Source organism: Balaenoptera ricei, chromosome 19, assembly GCF_028023285.1.
Source record: "Balaenoptera ricei isolate mBalRic1 chromosome 19, mBalRic1.hap2, whole genome shotgun sequence".
NCBI classification, from domain to species: Eukaryota; Metazoa; Chordata; class Mammalia; order Artiodactyla; family Balaenopteridae; genus Balaenoptera; species Balaenoptera ricei.
In genome coordinates, this window is record NC_082657.1 from 60,194,008 (window position 1) to 60,210,705 (window position 16,698).

Consider the following 16,698-nt stretch of genomic DNA (forward strand, 5'->3'; position numbering starts at 1 on the left):
CATAACGGTTTTGTTCCTGCTCCTTTTCAAACATCTCCTTTCTTCTTCTCTTTTTAAAATCAATTTATTTTATTTATTTCATTTTTGGCTGTGTTGGGTCTTTGTTGCTGCGCACAGGCTTTCTCTAGTTGCGGCGAGCGGGGGCTACTCTTCGTTGTGGTGCACGGGCTTCTCATTGCGGTGGCTTCTCTTGTTGCGGAGCACGGGCTCTAGGCGTGCAGGCTTCAGTAGTTATGGCACGCAGGCTTAGTCGTTGTGGTGCACGGGCTTAGTTGCTCCGTGGCATGTGGGATCTTCCCGGACCAGGGCTCGAACCCGTGTCCCCTGCATTGGCAGGCGGATTCTTTTTTTTGTCACCATCATAAAAAATCATTTATTGGATGCCAAATTGCACATCAGATAGACAGTAATCACTGCCCAGTGAGAGCTTGAACTCTAGAGCTAAGACTGATGAGAATACACCAAAAATTGTAAAATCAAAACATTAAACAAATAGCACAAGTGCCTCCAACAAACATATTACTTCTAAGGTATCCAAAGGAACTAGAGATTGCAGCGTATTCTCGGGTTTATATAACTGTATATTTATATCATATCCCCACACTCCATAGACTGTTTTTTTTTGTTTGTTTTTTTTTTTTTTTTTTTTGTTTTTTCCGCAGACAAGGAGAAGGGCAAAGAGAAGGGAAAGCAAGGATGCACCTGGGTCCCAGAAGTAAGGGGGCGGGGAGGAGGAGGGGTGAGCGAGGGGAGAAACAAAGCCTGGCTGGGGGAGGAGGGGGCAGGCTCCAGCCCCGCCGGGGGCGACGCGCTGGCAAGTCCTTCTCACAGTCTCGCGGCCCGCTGGGAGACGCGGAGCCCTGTGATCAGCCCGCCGCCGCCGCGCAGACAAGCTCCCCCCGCGCCCGACTGCACTCCCAAAGCGCGAATGAAAAATGGAAATGGGAAGCAGCGATCTCGGCTCCCTGCACTGGGAAACCAGCCGCGCTCGGAACACACATAAATCTTCATTGTAATCCCCTTCCATTTGCTCGCGTGAAATATCAGGCCAGAGACAGGATATGACAAGAGCAGGGAGGCAGAGGGAGGGAAGACGAAGAGTGAGGGGTGCCCGGTTCTCTCCGCTCCACCCCCTGGCAGTGTTGCTCGGAACTCCGGCTGAGCACTGGCACTGAGGTCCAACTCCAGTTGCAGGCACTCCTGGCGAGCCCGCGTCCCCTGCTCCTCGCAGTTCCCCCTCCCCTACCCCCCGTACCCCCGCCCTGCGCGCGCTCCACCGCAGGCCACCCCGCCCCGGGTGCTTCCCGGGTGTAGACACACACCCCTCCCACGGCCCCGAATTCCCGCCGCCCGCCCCGCCGCTGCCGGGCTGCGAGGGGAGGGGTTGGGAGGCAGGAAAGAAAGGGAATGCATCCCGGGCCTAATCAGCGCGGCTGCAATGTGGGACCATTTAGGAGGCTTCCCCTCCGCCTTCTTTCAGGATTACTTGTGAAAATTGTGAATATCCGTCCTGTGTAAGGATTTCCGAGACTAGTGGGGAGAGTTTGGGGGAAGTATCAGGTTTGATGGGGGCGGAGAGAAGGCTGGAAGACCGGAGCTTTGTTTACAAACAGTTCTTTGGCAGAAGGGGGGCGGAAAAGAGGGGTAAAAGGTCCCGTGAAGGAGAGTGATATCGGGGAGCAGAAAGACCCCTTACCTTTCTAACAAAGATGTCCTCACTGACTGTAAAACCCAGGAGCAACTCCCGCACTCCCCAAAACACCCCCTCCCCCGTCCCCGTCCCAAGCACTTGCTCAAAAGTCACAAGCCGTGTCTTTTCCCGCTGGGGAACAGCGACCACCAGTCGCTTAAACCTGTTGGGGGTTAGAGACTTCTTTGAGAATGAAACTACAGATTCTCTCTTCCTCGTAAAATACTGGTTCTTTTGCATTTGACTTTGGGGTCCCCGCAAGCCGGTGGGTGGGACGCGATCCTGCAGTCTTGATTACGCGGGCCCCTGGCCGGGTCTGACTAGGCTCTCCGGAGACGGGCGGGCTCTCGCAGGGTCGTGATACCCAAAACCGCCCCAGGGAAGCCTCCCTACGCATCTGGAATCTGCCCCCCAAGCCTAACCCGCTGCCCAGTCTCCCACCCCCCAAACTCAAAGGCGCGGGCGGATTCGGAGGCCCCTGCTACCCTCTGAGGCCCCCCTGCCGGGAGTTCCCCTCGCTGGGACGGATTTGCCATAGACTGTTAATACAAGGAAGGATGTCAAAAAATAAGACAAAACACCTGTAGTCAGACAGGCTGTGAAAAGATGGGTAATGGTCATCCTGATACCAGATCAATAGCTCTCTCAATCTACAAAACTAAAACAGATGAATATACACACTTCTCATGAAGATCATTTAGTTACTTTTTAAACAGATGTCCAAGCAAAAACACTTGCCAATGGAAATCCTATACGCTTAACAAGTTTAATGAACAATTTCAAATAGACTCTTTTTTCAGATAAATATAACCTGCTTAGTACACATATGCAGTAAATTGGCAGATTACTTTGAGCAGAATCTGCAGTATCAGATTGTATGACATGCTGCAGTCATCAGAACAATGCCACTTAATTATATGGAATCGCAGGAGTCAAAGACTCAAAACAGCACTTGCTGTGAAATGTCACTTGTTTTTAGTTTCAACTCCCTGAATTACTGGGTTAGTCATTTTCTAAGTTAAATGCAGAGATGTGAATAGACTATTACCTACTGCAACAAAGCTGTAAACAAAACTATTTTGAGTTCAACTCCTTCAAGGATAACAGTTAAATCCCACAGTTTCTTTAATTACAAAATGTGAACTGTTAACATCTGCATGCTATTGGAATAATGCTGTTTCATCGATGATGGATGTTACATAACCTGATAGTCCAGCAATCCCATTAACGACTTTGATACACATTTTCATCGCTGCGTCAACAGCAAAACCCAAGAAATTTGTTCAACAGCTGAATTCTTCAGTACAAAGTTTTCACTCTGCATGTGCCAACATCCATGCTGCAAAATGTCATGAACCAACCGTCCCTAGCAATAAATTCCTGCATTTAGTTTTTCATCACTATATTAACTTTCATCCAAGTATTCATTAAAACTGACATGGTAGGCTAACGATGTCTCTGAATTAATGACCATCTGTGGAATCTGTCAGTTAACACTGTAAACAGAGGGTGAAAAAGCCGTCAGCATAAAAATAGCATGGGTCTCACTGATGGACACTGACCGCTTCCTTCAACTCCTTGGGCTCAGAGCAGCTCGAATTACATCCAGCAAATGGATTTAGGTGCAAGTGCCCAATAAAGCAACAACTGAAAATATGCCTCTTTCACAGTAACTGACACTCAGGGATTTTTTTTTTCCTCTGCATACCAATCATTAACAATATTACACCAAAAAGGCATTTTAATTACACTCACGTATATATTAATGTCTTCGTAAAAGATATTTTTCTCATCTTTTATGGAGGCCATCTTTCTACACAATTCTAAGCACCTCAGACAGAGAGACTTGCTGAAGAAGAACCTATAGAAGACCTCGCTTTTTTATTTGAGACCTCGAAGGCCCGGCAGACTGGTGTCCTGTATCCGAAGGGTGGAGACATTGGAAACAATGAGCCAAGTGTGACTTTGACATACAGAGCACAGGGTCTCAACTGTGGATCTGCAAACAAGAAGCAAAAGAAGAATGAGGAAGGCGGGGAAAGGAGTGGGTGGGCTGCGTTAGGGCTGTTGGTTTCCCTTTTCCTCACCAACAGTATCTTCGGCAGGCGGATTCTTAAACACTGCGCCACCAGGGAAGCCTCTCCTTTATTCTTTTTTTTTTTTTTTTTTTTTTTTTTTAACAGTTCCAACAAAAGGTTCACATGTTTATTACTGAGCTACACAGTGAGCAGTGGTGAGGAAAGATCAAGAAAAGAGGAGAGAGCATCAAACACAGGCAGCTGTCCCAGACACTAGTGATGTTCTGATTATGTGTGCCACTTCATATGTGAGGCTCCTTATAGACCCAGCTTGGTTCTTCTCCAATGTCTTCTCTTAGAGTTGTACCTGATTTTATTACCAGTTTTCATTCGAATCCACTGGGGAATGGGACGATTCTGCTTTTGTTTCTTGGCCAGGAATCGTTTGATCCTGAAAGTCTTGTGAGAAGACATGACGAGGAGCAAATCCAACCGCACATAGGATGGCGGACAAGAGAAAAAGAGCTCCTTTATTCTTTTTTCTCTTTTTTTTTTTTTTTTTTTTTTCTCGACTGTGCCACGCGGCTGACGGGATCTTAGTTCCCTCACCAGGGATCGAACCCGTGCTCCCTGCATTGGAAACTCGGAGTCCTAACCACTGCACCGCCAGGGAATTCCCAGTTCTTTTATTATTATTTTAAAATCGTTCAGTTTTTTTCCTGAAGGCCCTGAGTAACTAATATGAAAGCCTAGCATTTGTGGGTGAAAAGTGCTAAACCCTCCTTGTTTGCCTGTCTCTACTAAAATAGGAATTAGAAAATTTCTTTAAATGCTTTGGAATAAATGTCATATTGCTAAATCAGACGTTGCCTGTATCACTTCCAAACAGGAAGACCTGTAGGTTGTCTTCTCTGGTAGGGATTGGTGAGGGAGGATTAATCCACTCCAGTCGTTGACGGCTCTTTGGAGCGTCCTTATCTGTACCCCAAATGAGCACAGTTACCTACTTGCCCTACAGCAAGGCTGTGGATTCAGACTCCACCGGGGCTTATCTAGACTCTTGTATTTAGCTCTATGGCTTTAGACAGCTACTGAAAAATACCTATCTAAAAAGCTCTTTAGACAGCTTTTCTAAGCCTTAAAGTTTCTTCAGCCGTAAAATGGGGATAATACTAGCCTAGCTTCTGTGTTACAGGAGAATTAAATCAGGTTCTCAGCATAGAGCACTTAGCTCAGGGCCTGGTGTGTCGTGAGCATACAATGAGTATTGGTTGCAATTATCATTTAATTATTAAAAAGTACTAAATAATAGTAATAGCATTATGGAAAAGAACAGTCCAAGTCAGCTTGGCTTTCTCATGCCATTGTCGTTGGCGGAAGCAGCAGTAGGGAGCGGTGGCTTTGACCTTGTAGAGAGAACGTCACACGGGGAACCACGGCAGGACTCAGGTGTGGCAGGAGGTCTCAGGTAAATGTGTGAGAGGTGGGAGCAGTGACTCTTTTGAGATGTCTGGAAATGCCATCCTTTTATTCAAATTAAAATTTGCCAGGGGGAGAAAATTTTTAGAAAAATGTGACTGTGTATAGCTTCTATCATGGCTGGTATAAAACTCTTTAAAAGGTTTGGTGAAAGACTCTCATTTCACATCTCAGACCACTCTGTAGAATTGATGATACTCTGTCATTAGATCCAGCATTGAAACCCACCCTCACCCCACCCCCGTCTCCCTCTCTGTGTCCCTTTTGCTGTCTCCGTCTCTCTCACTCTCTTTCTGCCTCTGTCTGTCCGTCTGTCTCTCTGGTCATTGGAACAACCTAGCAAGTATGGTCTGGTCAGAGGCCCTTGATGAGATGACACTTTCCTCCATGTCATGTTTTAGGGGATTCTGGGTCCAAAGGCACGTGGGATCTCTTACGTTAACACGAAGAGTCTGGAATGGGATTTTAGGAATATACTCACATTTGCTCAATAAGGGGGCAGCAGTGGGGAACTGGGGGTAAATCACTCGAGGAAAGAACAAACAAAACCAGCCGTGGAGGTGGCAGCCTGGAAGCAGGCATCCTGTCTCACCCCAGCAGGGGACCCAGAGCCATCGCCCCTGGTTCTCCTGAGCCCTGGGCCTTGGGTGGAAAGACGGGCCGATGGCCGGAAGAGGTTTGGGTCGGGCTGTGGCCCAGCACAGAGAGTGTGGCCTCCTCCCCAATCTGCCCTGCGTGACTGACGTGTGTTAAATTGCCTGAAACGCCTTACAGGGACCTTCGTGCCTTTAGAAAGGCGTGAACGTTTCCCCATCTCTGTTTCCTAAAAACCACACTGGCTCAGAAAGAAGAAGGCTTGTCTCTTCTCCTCATGGACACTCGACGAGGTCTCTGGGGCTCAGCGCCTTTGTCCAGTCAGTAGTGAGGAAGCTGGGTCCACAGCGTGACCTCGGAGGAAGGAGGGGACCCCGGGCCCAGAGTGCACCTCAGGGGCCACGGGTCCCCAGGAAGGGGAGGTGGTGGGCTCCTGTGTCACCCCGTCAAGGCTTGCAGGGAGGTGACTCAGAAACCAGGCCCCAAGGGGGAGCTTCGACTGCATTTACTGTCCGTGGTGCAGAAGAGTGAGACCCCAACTCTCCCAGCAGCTCTGGAATCAGCCTGTCTCCTGCCATCGCCAGAAGGCAGTGCTTCCCTTGAGAAAGGAGGTGTTCCTCCCCAGTCATGGGCATGGTCTGTAACAGACAGACGCGGTCCTGGACGTTTCCTTGGCAGGAAAGAGTGGGTGGAGAGGAGGCCCGGGCTGCCACCCAGCTCCTCCCAGAGCTGCAAGGGGCTGTCTTACTGCCAAGTGAGCAGGTTCTCTGGGGAGAGAGTGCTTGCGTTTGATGCTTCAGCGGAGGGCCCATGACTGTGTGTTAACATTGTAGCACGGGGGCTCTTGAAATTGAGTCCCACCTCAAAGATTCAGTGATCCTAAGTCATCGTCACCGCAGAGAGGGGACCGAGTCCTGCCCCGTGCGTGTGTGGAGGGGGCCTGTCCTTCAGCCCCCTCAGGCTGCGTTGATGTCAGACCAGTGGTCAGCTCACGAGGCTTAGTGGAGCTCCTCTGGGTTCCTGACCTTGATCCTTAAGTCCAGCTTGGGCTTTTGTACTTGTCTCGGGCCCGTGGCTGGACCCCCAGTGGGTGAGGCACGTCTTCCAGTGGCATCCTCCTGCAGTAGGGGTCGGGAGATGTTGGCCGGCGGTGGGGAGCCGTGTGCAGCCCTGGGGCAGCGAGTGGGCCCGTGTGCTGACACTGCCGCGTCTTTTAACTTTACTGTCGTGACTTTGGTCTCTGTGCTTCACGTAGAGACTCCAGTAGGAAGCATTTCTGTGAGTTTTTCTCTCGTTAAACCTTTCTTACCATGTGTCTTCACTGCAGCTACACCTGTTACACGTGGCTATTCTGCCAGCGGTTTCTTACCTGTTTAGTTTTAAAACAAAACTGACTTCATCCAGAGTAGCTTCTACCCGTTTGACCCCTTCCTCCACGCAGACAAAGGATGAAAAGTCACAGAAAAACGAGGGACTCTGGGATCGAGGACTCCCCCCCGTTCTCCACCTCTTTTCTCACTTGTCTGTCTACCTGCAGAAGAAGGACAGCCCACGTGTAGGGAGGTGCCATCCTTTAAGGTCAGCTGGCACGGAGGTTGAAAGGACTGGTTTGGTTGCTCACGTTCTCTAGGGATTCAGGTTCAGAACCTGTTTGTCAGGAAGGGTGTGTGGTTCCCAATGGACACCTGGGGGGCATGTGGACACAGGTAGCCACCGAACCAAGAAATCTAGGACACGCGCTAGGCTGGATGCCAAGGGAATGTCAGCTATGCAGCTGAGGAGCCTGGGGTCTCTAGGGCCCCGGTTTTTATAAGAAAAGGGAACTACTGTTCACTTAGCCCTTGTTTTGGGCACTTGGCTGGCTGCTTCCACCTCTTTTTTTTTTTTTAATTAACATATAGTAAACTTGACCTTTTTTTTGGAGTACATATCTGTGAATTTTAAAATACATAAAGATTTGTGTAACCACAAATTCAATTAGGAGACAAAACATTTTCTTCATAAACCCCACATCTCCCTTGGGTTCCCCCTTGTTGCACCCCATCCCTAACTCCTGGCAACCTGCACCACCTTCTTTTGGAGCACATCTTATAAATGGAGTCTTGCCTTAGGTGAGCTTCTGAGGACCGTCTTCCACTCAGCATCACGCATTTGAGGTTCACTGAGGTGTTAAGTGTGGTAGGATTTCATTGCTGAGAGCGTGGACTCTAGTGTGGGTACACCACAGTTTGTTTAGTCATTCACCCAAAGGAGGACATTTGGGTTGTTTTCCGTTTGGGGCGATTATGAATAGAGTTGCTAGAAACATTTGTGTACAGAATTTTGTGTGAACCTCAGTTTTCATTTGTCTTGAATACATATCTAGGTGTTGCTGGGTTATGTGGTAAGTATATGCTTAACTTTATAAGAAACTCCCCACATCTCCCATGCAGAAGAATTCCAAATGATGTGTGTAGATCCTCTACCCTGAAGGACTTGGAGCATAACTCCCTACTCCTTAAGGGGGTGCAGCGTGTAGTGACCTCCTTCCCAAGAGCACAGTTTGGAAGGGGAGATTCACAAAAGAGCACTTTACAGTGGGGAAGCCTGGTAAATATGACCTCCGCCTGGTGATCAGGGTCAACGGTGAGAAGTCAAGTTGATGGTATGTGACTTTGAAATGATGTGGTGAAAATGGCACTTTACCTCTGTGGTCTTCCTCCCCGAAACCCATAACCCAAGTCTAACCATGAGAAAAATACCAGACAAATCCCCACTCAGGCACATTCTGCAAAATACCCGACAAATACTCGAAGTTGTCAAAGTTATCACAAACAAAGAAAGTCTGAGAAACTGTCATAGGTGAAAGGAGTCTGAGGAGACATGATGATAGTGTCATGTGGGATCCTGGAACAGAAAAAGGGCGTTAGGAAAAGACTGAGGAAATACGAATAAAGTACAGACTTTAGTTAATGAGAATGGATTAATAGCAGTTCACGAATAATGACAAATATACCTAATTAATATAAGATGTTAACAGTAGGGGAAACTTGATGTGGGGTATATGGGAGGTCTGTACTATCTTTGTTACTTTTCTGTAAATCTAAAACTATCCTAAAATTGAAGTTTTTTTTTTTAAAAAAACAACAACAACAAACAAAAGAGCTGCCAAACCATTCTGCATCCCCACCAGCAACACAGAGTTCCAGTTGCTCAGCATCCTTGCCAACACTTGATATTATCAGTATTTTTTAATTTTAGCCATTTTAGCAGGTGTGTAGTTGTGGCTCATCATGGTTTTAATTTGCATTTCCCTCATGGCTAATAATGTTGAACACCTTTTTATCTACTTATTCACCATCCGTTTCATCTCTGGTGAAGTGTCTGTTCTTTTTCCCATTGTTAGGTTGGCTTCTTTGTTTTCTTACTGTTATGTTTTGAGAGTTCTTTCTATTTTCTGAATACAAGTCCTTTGCTGGAAATGTGATTTGCAAATATTTTCTCCTAGTCTGTAAGTTGTCTTTTCATTCTTTTAATAGTGTTTTTCACAGAGCAAAAGTTTTTAATTTTTGTGAAGTCCAGTATATCACCTTTTTCTTCTCTGGATAGTGCTTTCAATGTCATAGTGTTTAAGAACTCTTCACCTTGTTTTATTCTAAAAGTTTTATAGTTTTGTTTTACATTTGGTCTGGGATCCATTTGAGTTAATTTCTTATAAGGTGTGAGGGTTAGGTCAAGGTTTTTCTGTTTATTTATTTCTTTGTTCATGGATGTCCAGTTATTTCAACACCATTTGTTGTTGAAATGACTGTCCTTCCTCCATTGAACTGCTTTTGGATCTTTGTCAAAAATCAGTTGGCTGTACTTGTGTGGGGCTGTTTCTGGATTCCATCCTGTTTTATTGATCTGTGTGTCTGTCACCCACCTCCATGACACTGTCTTGACTACCATAGCTATTATAGTAAGTATGATTAAAATCAGAAAGTATGATTCCTCCAACTCTGTTTTTCTCTTTCACAGTTGTTTCATGTATTCTAGTTCCTTTGTCTTTCTATATACATTTTAGAATAGGTTTGTTTATATCTACCAAAAAATCCTGCTGGGATAGGAATTTCATGAAACCTGTAGATCAGTCTGGGGAGACTTGACATCTTTACTGTGTTGAGTCTTAACAGTCCTTGAACACGATAGTTATTTTCTTTATTAAAGTAGTCTGTGGTTTCTTTCATCAGTGTTTTGGATTCTTTAGCACACAAATACTGTACATGTTTTGTTAGATTTTTGCCTAAGTAGTCACTTTTTCAAGTTATTGGAAATGCTATTCAGTTTTTAACTTCAATTTCCAAATGTTCGTTTGTAGTGTATAGAAATATGATTGAATTTTTGTGTTAACCTTGCATCTTGCAACGTTGTTAAAGTCACCTATCAGTTCTAGGGCTTTTTAAGGAAAGATTCCTTGGGATTTTCTACTTAGACAAGATGTCGTCTGTGAATGGAGACAGGTTTATTCTCTTCTTTCCAGTATTTTTTTCCAATGCCTTTTAATATCTTTCCCTTGCCTTATTGCACTAGATGGAACTTCCCATACTGTGTGGAATAGGAATGGTAAGAGCGGATATTCTTTTGTTGTTCCCAATCTTACAGGGAAAGCATTCAGTCTTTCACCATTAAGTGTAATGTTAGATACAGAGTTTTGTTTGTTTGTTTGTTTTTGGCTGCATTGGGTCTTCATTGCTGCGTGCAGGCTTTCTCTAGTTGCAGCAAGTGGGGGCTACTCTTCATTGCAGTGCGCAGGCTTCTCATTGCGGTGGCTTCTCTTGTTGCGGAGCACGGGCTCTGGGCACGTGGGCTTCCGTAGTTGTGGCTTGCGGGCTCTAGAGCGCAGGCTCAATAGTTGTGGCGCATGGGCTTAGTTGCTCCACGGCATGTGGGATCTTCCCAGACCAGGGCTCAAACCCGTGTCCCCTGCACTGCCGGCGGATTCTTAACCACTGCGCCACCAGGGAAGTCCCAGAGTTTTTATAGATGCCCTTTATCAGATTGAGGAAGTTCCCTTCTATTCTTAGTTTGCTGAGAATTTTTGTCATAAATGAGATTGAGTTTTGTCAAATGCTTTTTTGTTCCTATTGCTTCAGTTTATATGATCATATGATTCTTCTTCTTTAGACCGTTAACACAGTGGATTATTACACTGTTTGATTTTTTTCATTATATTCCCAGGATAAACTCCACTTGGTTATGATGTATTAAATTCTTTTCATATGATGCTGTATTTGACTTCCACGTATGTTCATGAAGGATATTGGTTTGTCATTTTCTTGTACTGTCTTTGTCTGATTTGGCAGAGAGTGATACTGGCTTCATAAAATGAAATGGAAAATGTTGAATTTCCAAGAAGAGATTGTGTAGACTTGATGTTGTTTCTTCTTTAAATATTTGGTTGACTTTGCCATTGAAACCATCTGGACCTGGAGTTTTCTTTTCTGAAAGGTTTTAAACTATCAGTTTAATTTCTTTAATAGTTATGGGACTACTTAGGTTATCCGTTTCATCTTAGGTGAGTTTAGGTAGTTTGTGATATTCAAGGATTAGGTCCATTTAATCTAACTTGTCGGCTTTGTGTATGTAGAGTTGTTTGTAGTTTGCCCTTATCATCCTTTGAATGTCTGCAGGATCTCTGGTGATACCCCCTCTTTCATTCCTGATATTCGTCATTTGTGTCTTCTTTTTTCATTGATCTATCTTGTTAGAGGTTTATCAAGTTTAGTGATCTCAAAGAAGTTTTTGGCTTTATTGGTCTCTCTTTTTCAACATCATTGATTTCTGCTCTTTATTATTTCCTTATTTCTTCTTTTTGGGTTATTTTGCCCTTTTTTTCTAGTTTTTAAGGTAGAAGCTTAAATTATTGATTTGATACCTTTCTCTTTTTCTAATGTAAGCATTTTGTGCTATAAATATCTCACTAAGCACTGATTTAGCTGCACTTAACAGGTTTAAATATATTGTATTTTCACTTTCATTCAGTTCAGTATGTTTTCTGACTTTCCTCGAGACTTCCTTTTTTTTTTAATTTTTATTTATTTATTTTATTTATTTATTTTTTTATTTTTGGCTGTGTTGGGTCTTCGTTTCTGTGCGAGGGCTTTCTCTAGTTGTGGCGAGCGGGGGCCACTCTTCATCGCGGTGCACGGGCCTCTCACTATCGCGGCCTCTCTTGTTGCGGAGCACAGGCTCCAGACGCGCAGGCTCAGTAGTTGTGGCTCACGGGCCTAGCTGCTCCGCGGCATGTGGGATCTTCCCAGACCAGGGCTCGAATCCGTGTCCCCTACATTGGCAGGCGGATTCTCAACCACTGCGCCACCAGGGAAGCCCCCGAGACTTCCTTTTTGACCAATGGATTATGTAGAAATATGCTGTTTAATTTCCAAACGTTTGGAGATTTTCCTGTTATACTTCTTATAAGTTTCTAGTCTAATTCCATTATGGTCAGAGAACATACTTTGTGTGATTTCAGTTGTTTTAAATTTACTAAGGTTTGTTTTATAGTCCATGATATCTTGGTGAATATTGCATGTGCGCTTGAAAAGAATGTTTATTCTGCTGTTTTTTGGTGGCATGTTCTATAAATGTCAGTTATATCCAGCTGGGTGAGGTTACTTATCCGCCCTTCCGCATCCATGCTGATTTTCTGTCTGCTTGTTCTACAGATCACTAAGAGAGGAGTTTTTAAAGTCTCCTACTTTAATTGTGGATTTGTCTCCTTCTCCTTTCAGTTTTGGCAGTTTTTGCTTCATGTATTTTGAGACTCTGTTGTTAGGTACATACGTATTTAGGATTATTTTATCTTCTTAATGAATTGAAACTTTTATCATTATGTAATGTCCTTTTTTATTTCTAGTAATTCTCTTAGTTCTGATGTATACTTTGTTATTAATAAGAGCATTTCAGCTTTCTTTTGATTAGTGTTTGCAAGGTATATCTTTCTTCTACCCGTTTATTGTTAATCTACCAATATAACTATATTTGATGTGAGTTTCCTGTAGACAGAATATAGTTAGGTCATGTGTTTTTATCCATTCTGGTCATCTCTGTCATTTAATTGGTGTGTGTGGGGTTTTTAAAAAATATTTATTTAATTAATTAATTTATTTTTGGCTGCTCGGGTCTTAGTTGTGGCACGTGGGCTCTCCAGTTGAGGCACACGGGCTCAGTAGTTGTGGTGAAGGCTTAGTTGCCCCACAGCATGTGGGATCTTAGTTCCCCAACCAGGGATTGAACCCACGTCCCCCTGCATTGGAAGGTGGATTCTTTACCACTGCACACCACGGAAATCCCTAATTGGTGTGTTTACACAATTTACATTTAATATAGTTATCAATATGTTTGGATTTAGGTCTACATTCTGTTTTTTTGTTTTCTATTTGTTCCCTCTTTTTCCCCCTCTCTGTCCATTTTCCTGTATTGTTCAGGATTATTGGAATGTGTTTTAGCATTCCATTTTAATTTATCTATTGTGTTCTTTATGTATAGCTTGTGTGTGTGTGTGTGTGTGTATTTGCTCTAGGGATTACAATATGCACACTTAATTTTTCACAGTCTACTTAGAATCAATATTTTACCACTTCAGGTGAAAGTAGAAAACTAACCATCACAGGTCTCTTTATTCTCTTCCCTGTATGTTGTAGTTTTCGTATGTATTCTGCGTGACTTGCGGGATCTTAGTTCATTGACCAGGGATTGAACCCGTGCCCCCTACAGTGAAAGCACAGAGCCCTAACCACTGGACCGCCAGGGAAGTCCCTATAATTTTTGCTTTCAGCTGTCAAACATACTTTAAAGAACTCAAGAGGAGGAGGATAGTGCATTATATTTACCCAGATTTTTTTCCTTTGGTCTTCCTTCATTCCTGATGTTCCATTTCCTTCTGGTATTATTTCTCTTCTATCTAAGGAAGTTTCATTATAACTTCTTATAGAGCACATAACAGTGGCAGCAAATTCTCTTGAGAAAGTTTTCACCTTCATTCCACAAAGATTTTTTGGGGCACATCTAGAATTCTAGACTGGCAGTTCTTTTCTTTCAGCACTTAAAAAGTGTTTTCTTTTTCCACTTCCTTCTGGGTGCCACAGTTTTTGTTGAAAAATCTACAGTCACGTGAATCTGTATTCTCCTCTGAGTAATGCATTTTTCTCTGGTTGCTTTCAAGATTTGTTCTTTGTCTTTAGTTTTCAGCAGTTTCATTATGATGTATGTGGGTGTGGATTTTTTGGATTTATCTTTTTTGTATTCACTGAGCTGCCAAAATCTGTTGGTTTATGTCCTTTGCTAAATTTGTGAAGTTTCAGTCATTATTTCCTCAAATATATTTTTTGCACCATCTTCTTTCTCCTCTCCTTCTGGGACTCTAATGACACAAATGTTACATCCTTTAATTTTGTCCACAAGTCCCCAAGGCTCTGCTCACTTTTTTAAAACCCTTTTTCTCCCTGTTTTTCAGATGAGATCATTTTTATTGATCTGTCTTCATGTTCACTGACTCTTTCCTTTTTTTTTTAAATAAAGAAGTGATTATTTTTTTAAATAAATTTATTTATTTATTTATGTATTTTTTTTTGGCTGAGTTGGGTCTTCATTGCTGCGTGTGGGCTTTCTCTAGTTGCAGTGAGCGGGGGCTACTCTTCGTTGTGGTGCGTGGGCTTCTCATGGCGGTGGCTTCTCTTGTTGTGGAGCACAGGCTCTAGACGTGCGGGCTTCAGTAGTTGTGGCACATGGGCTCAGTAGTTATGGCTCACAGGCTCTAGCGCAGGCTCAGTAGCTGTGGCGCACGGGCTTAGTTGCTCCGTGGCATGTGGCATCTTCCCGGACCAGGGCTCGAACCTGTGTCCCCTGCGTTGGCAGGCGGATTCTTAACCACTGTTCCACCAGGGAAGCCCACCTCTTTCTTTTATCATATTCATTCTGCTTTTGAGCCTATCCAGTGGTTTTAAGTTTTTCAGTTACTGTATTTTTTAGTTCTAAAATTTTCATTTGATTCTTCTTCATATCTTTTGTTTCTTTGCTGAGACTTTTTATCTTTCCCTTTATTTCAAGAATGTTCTTCCTTACTTCTTGGAGTACTTTTTATAATAACTACTTTGAAGTCTTAGTTAATTCCAATACTTTGTTGTCTTGGCACTGGTATCAATTGATTATCCTTTCCCATGTGAGTTGAGGATTTTCCTTGTTCTTTGTATGTTGAGTAATTTTGGATTGATCCTGAATATATGAATATTACATTATGAGACTCTTGGTCTTGTTTAAATCCTATGGAGAATGTTGCCATCTTTGTTGTAGCAGGCACTCAACCGATTTGAGTGCAGATTCTAAGTCCCTACCAGCCTTCTGTGAGTTTCAGTATCAATTGCGTTTTCAAAGCCTTCATGGTGCTCTTCAGATCTGCCCCTGTGTGTCACTCCGTGGCCAGTGTGGGACCTTGGCAGTGTTCTCTCCTGAAGTTCAGTACTCAGAGTCCTCAGGATGCTGTTTAGGATTCTGCCTAGACATGCTCATCTCAGGCCTGAGCCCGGGAGCTCATACACGCTCTGTGGGGTTGTTCTCCTGAGCTTCTCCTGCTCCGCAGTCGCCCCAGTCCTTTCCAGTTCCAGGGGCCCCTTCTGTTTGGTTTTTCAGCCAGAAAGCGGGGGCGTTATTTCTCCTGTTCCGCTACATTCTTCCTGGGACTTAGCTCACATCTGTGACTAAGCAAGAGAAGGACCAAGAGAGAAAAATTCAGTGGGGTCTTCACCTGCTTCAGCTCCTCCAGTTGGAAAGGAAGCTTCCATCCCTCAAAGTTTTAGGCGTCTGTGGAGCCCTCTGCCGCTGGGGGTTTGCTGGGAGACTGGGGCGTGAGAGCTCCAAGAAGACAGAAGCACAAAAAAGGAAAAGCCCTGGGTTTGGGCTCATGGCCTCTGAGAATTAGGCAACCGCTTCCCTGCTCCCCAAGCCAGGACCAGCCTTCTGGAGCTCTGCTGATACCTGTTTCTGGGTATCGGGTTATGTTCAGTCCAGGCTGGGGGTCCTGGAGTGGGGAGGTGGCAGAATCACCACCATGTTGGTGGTGCTTCAGATTCTGATTATCGTCCCTCCTCGGCCTGCTACTGTTTACTTTCCAGAGTCCTCCAGTAGCTGCCCTGTCCATTCTGCCCACGTTTTATAGCCACACTCAGCGGGTGAGACAGGACGGAGTGTGCTGACTCTATCTCACTCAGAACCATAAGGAAGCCAGGAGATGGGAGTTTTAGAGACGTTCAACAGAAAGTCCAGATTAAACAGACACCTGAGGAAGTCAGGATGTCACTGGTGCAGGAGAACTGTGGTTCGTGTGGGGAAGGAGGAAAATAAAAGAATAAAAGTTGAAGGATTAGGTAGATGGTAACAGAAATAACTGATATGCAGCATCACGTAAAGGACTGATGGAAGGAACCCTCTCCCTTGAGCTTCCCTTACCCCATCGTTACGTATCTAGCCTTGCACAGTGTGAAGGGGATTCCTTCTCACCCACACAGGCTGCCAGGTTGAAGGGAATGGTTTGACTGTAAGCAAATGAGCTTTATTCCTCTCCGTTGGGGGTGTCAGGAAACGTATACATAGAGAAGCAGGGAAAGATCTCTCTGAGGGTCAAGAGGCTTTAATCTAGCGTATTTGGGTATTTGTATCCAGGTGATCACCAATGTGTATAGCCTCGTGCTGCAGAATCTGATCTGGGCTTGATAAAGAATTAATCTCTTAGGGGACTTCCCTGGTGGCTCAGTGGGTAAGACTCCACACTACCAATGCAGGGGGCCAGGGTTCGAGCCCTGGTCAGGGAACTAGATCCCACATGCATGCCGCAACTAAGGAGCCTGCCTGCCGCAACTAAGACCCGGTGCAACCAAATAAATAAATAAATCTGCTCCCTGG

The 16,698-nt window shown here is 44.5% G+C and overlaps 2 protein-coding genes across 3 annotated transcripts in view; one reads left to right on the forward strand and one right to left on the reverse strand.

Moving 5' to 3' along the window:
• The window catches only part of KIAA0513 (KIAA0513 ortholog), a 57,338-nt gene that overhangs the window by 10,819 nt on the left and 29,821 nt on the right, over window positions 1-16,698 (forward strand). The gene's annotated exons all lie outside the window — the stretch shown is intronic.
• Window positions 3,872-4,228, reverse strand: LOC132353432 (large ribosomal subunit protein eL39). Its single transcript, XM_059904633.1, has one exon. The coding sequence runs from the start codon at window positions 4,180-4,182 to the stop codon at window positions 4,027-4,029; it is 156 nt and encodes a 51-aa protein (XP_059760616.1). The 5' UTR covers window positions 4,183-4,228; the 3' UTR covers window positions 3,872-4,026.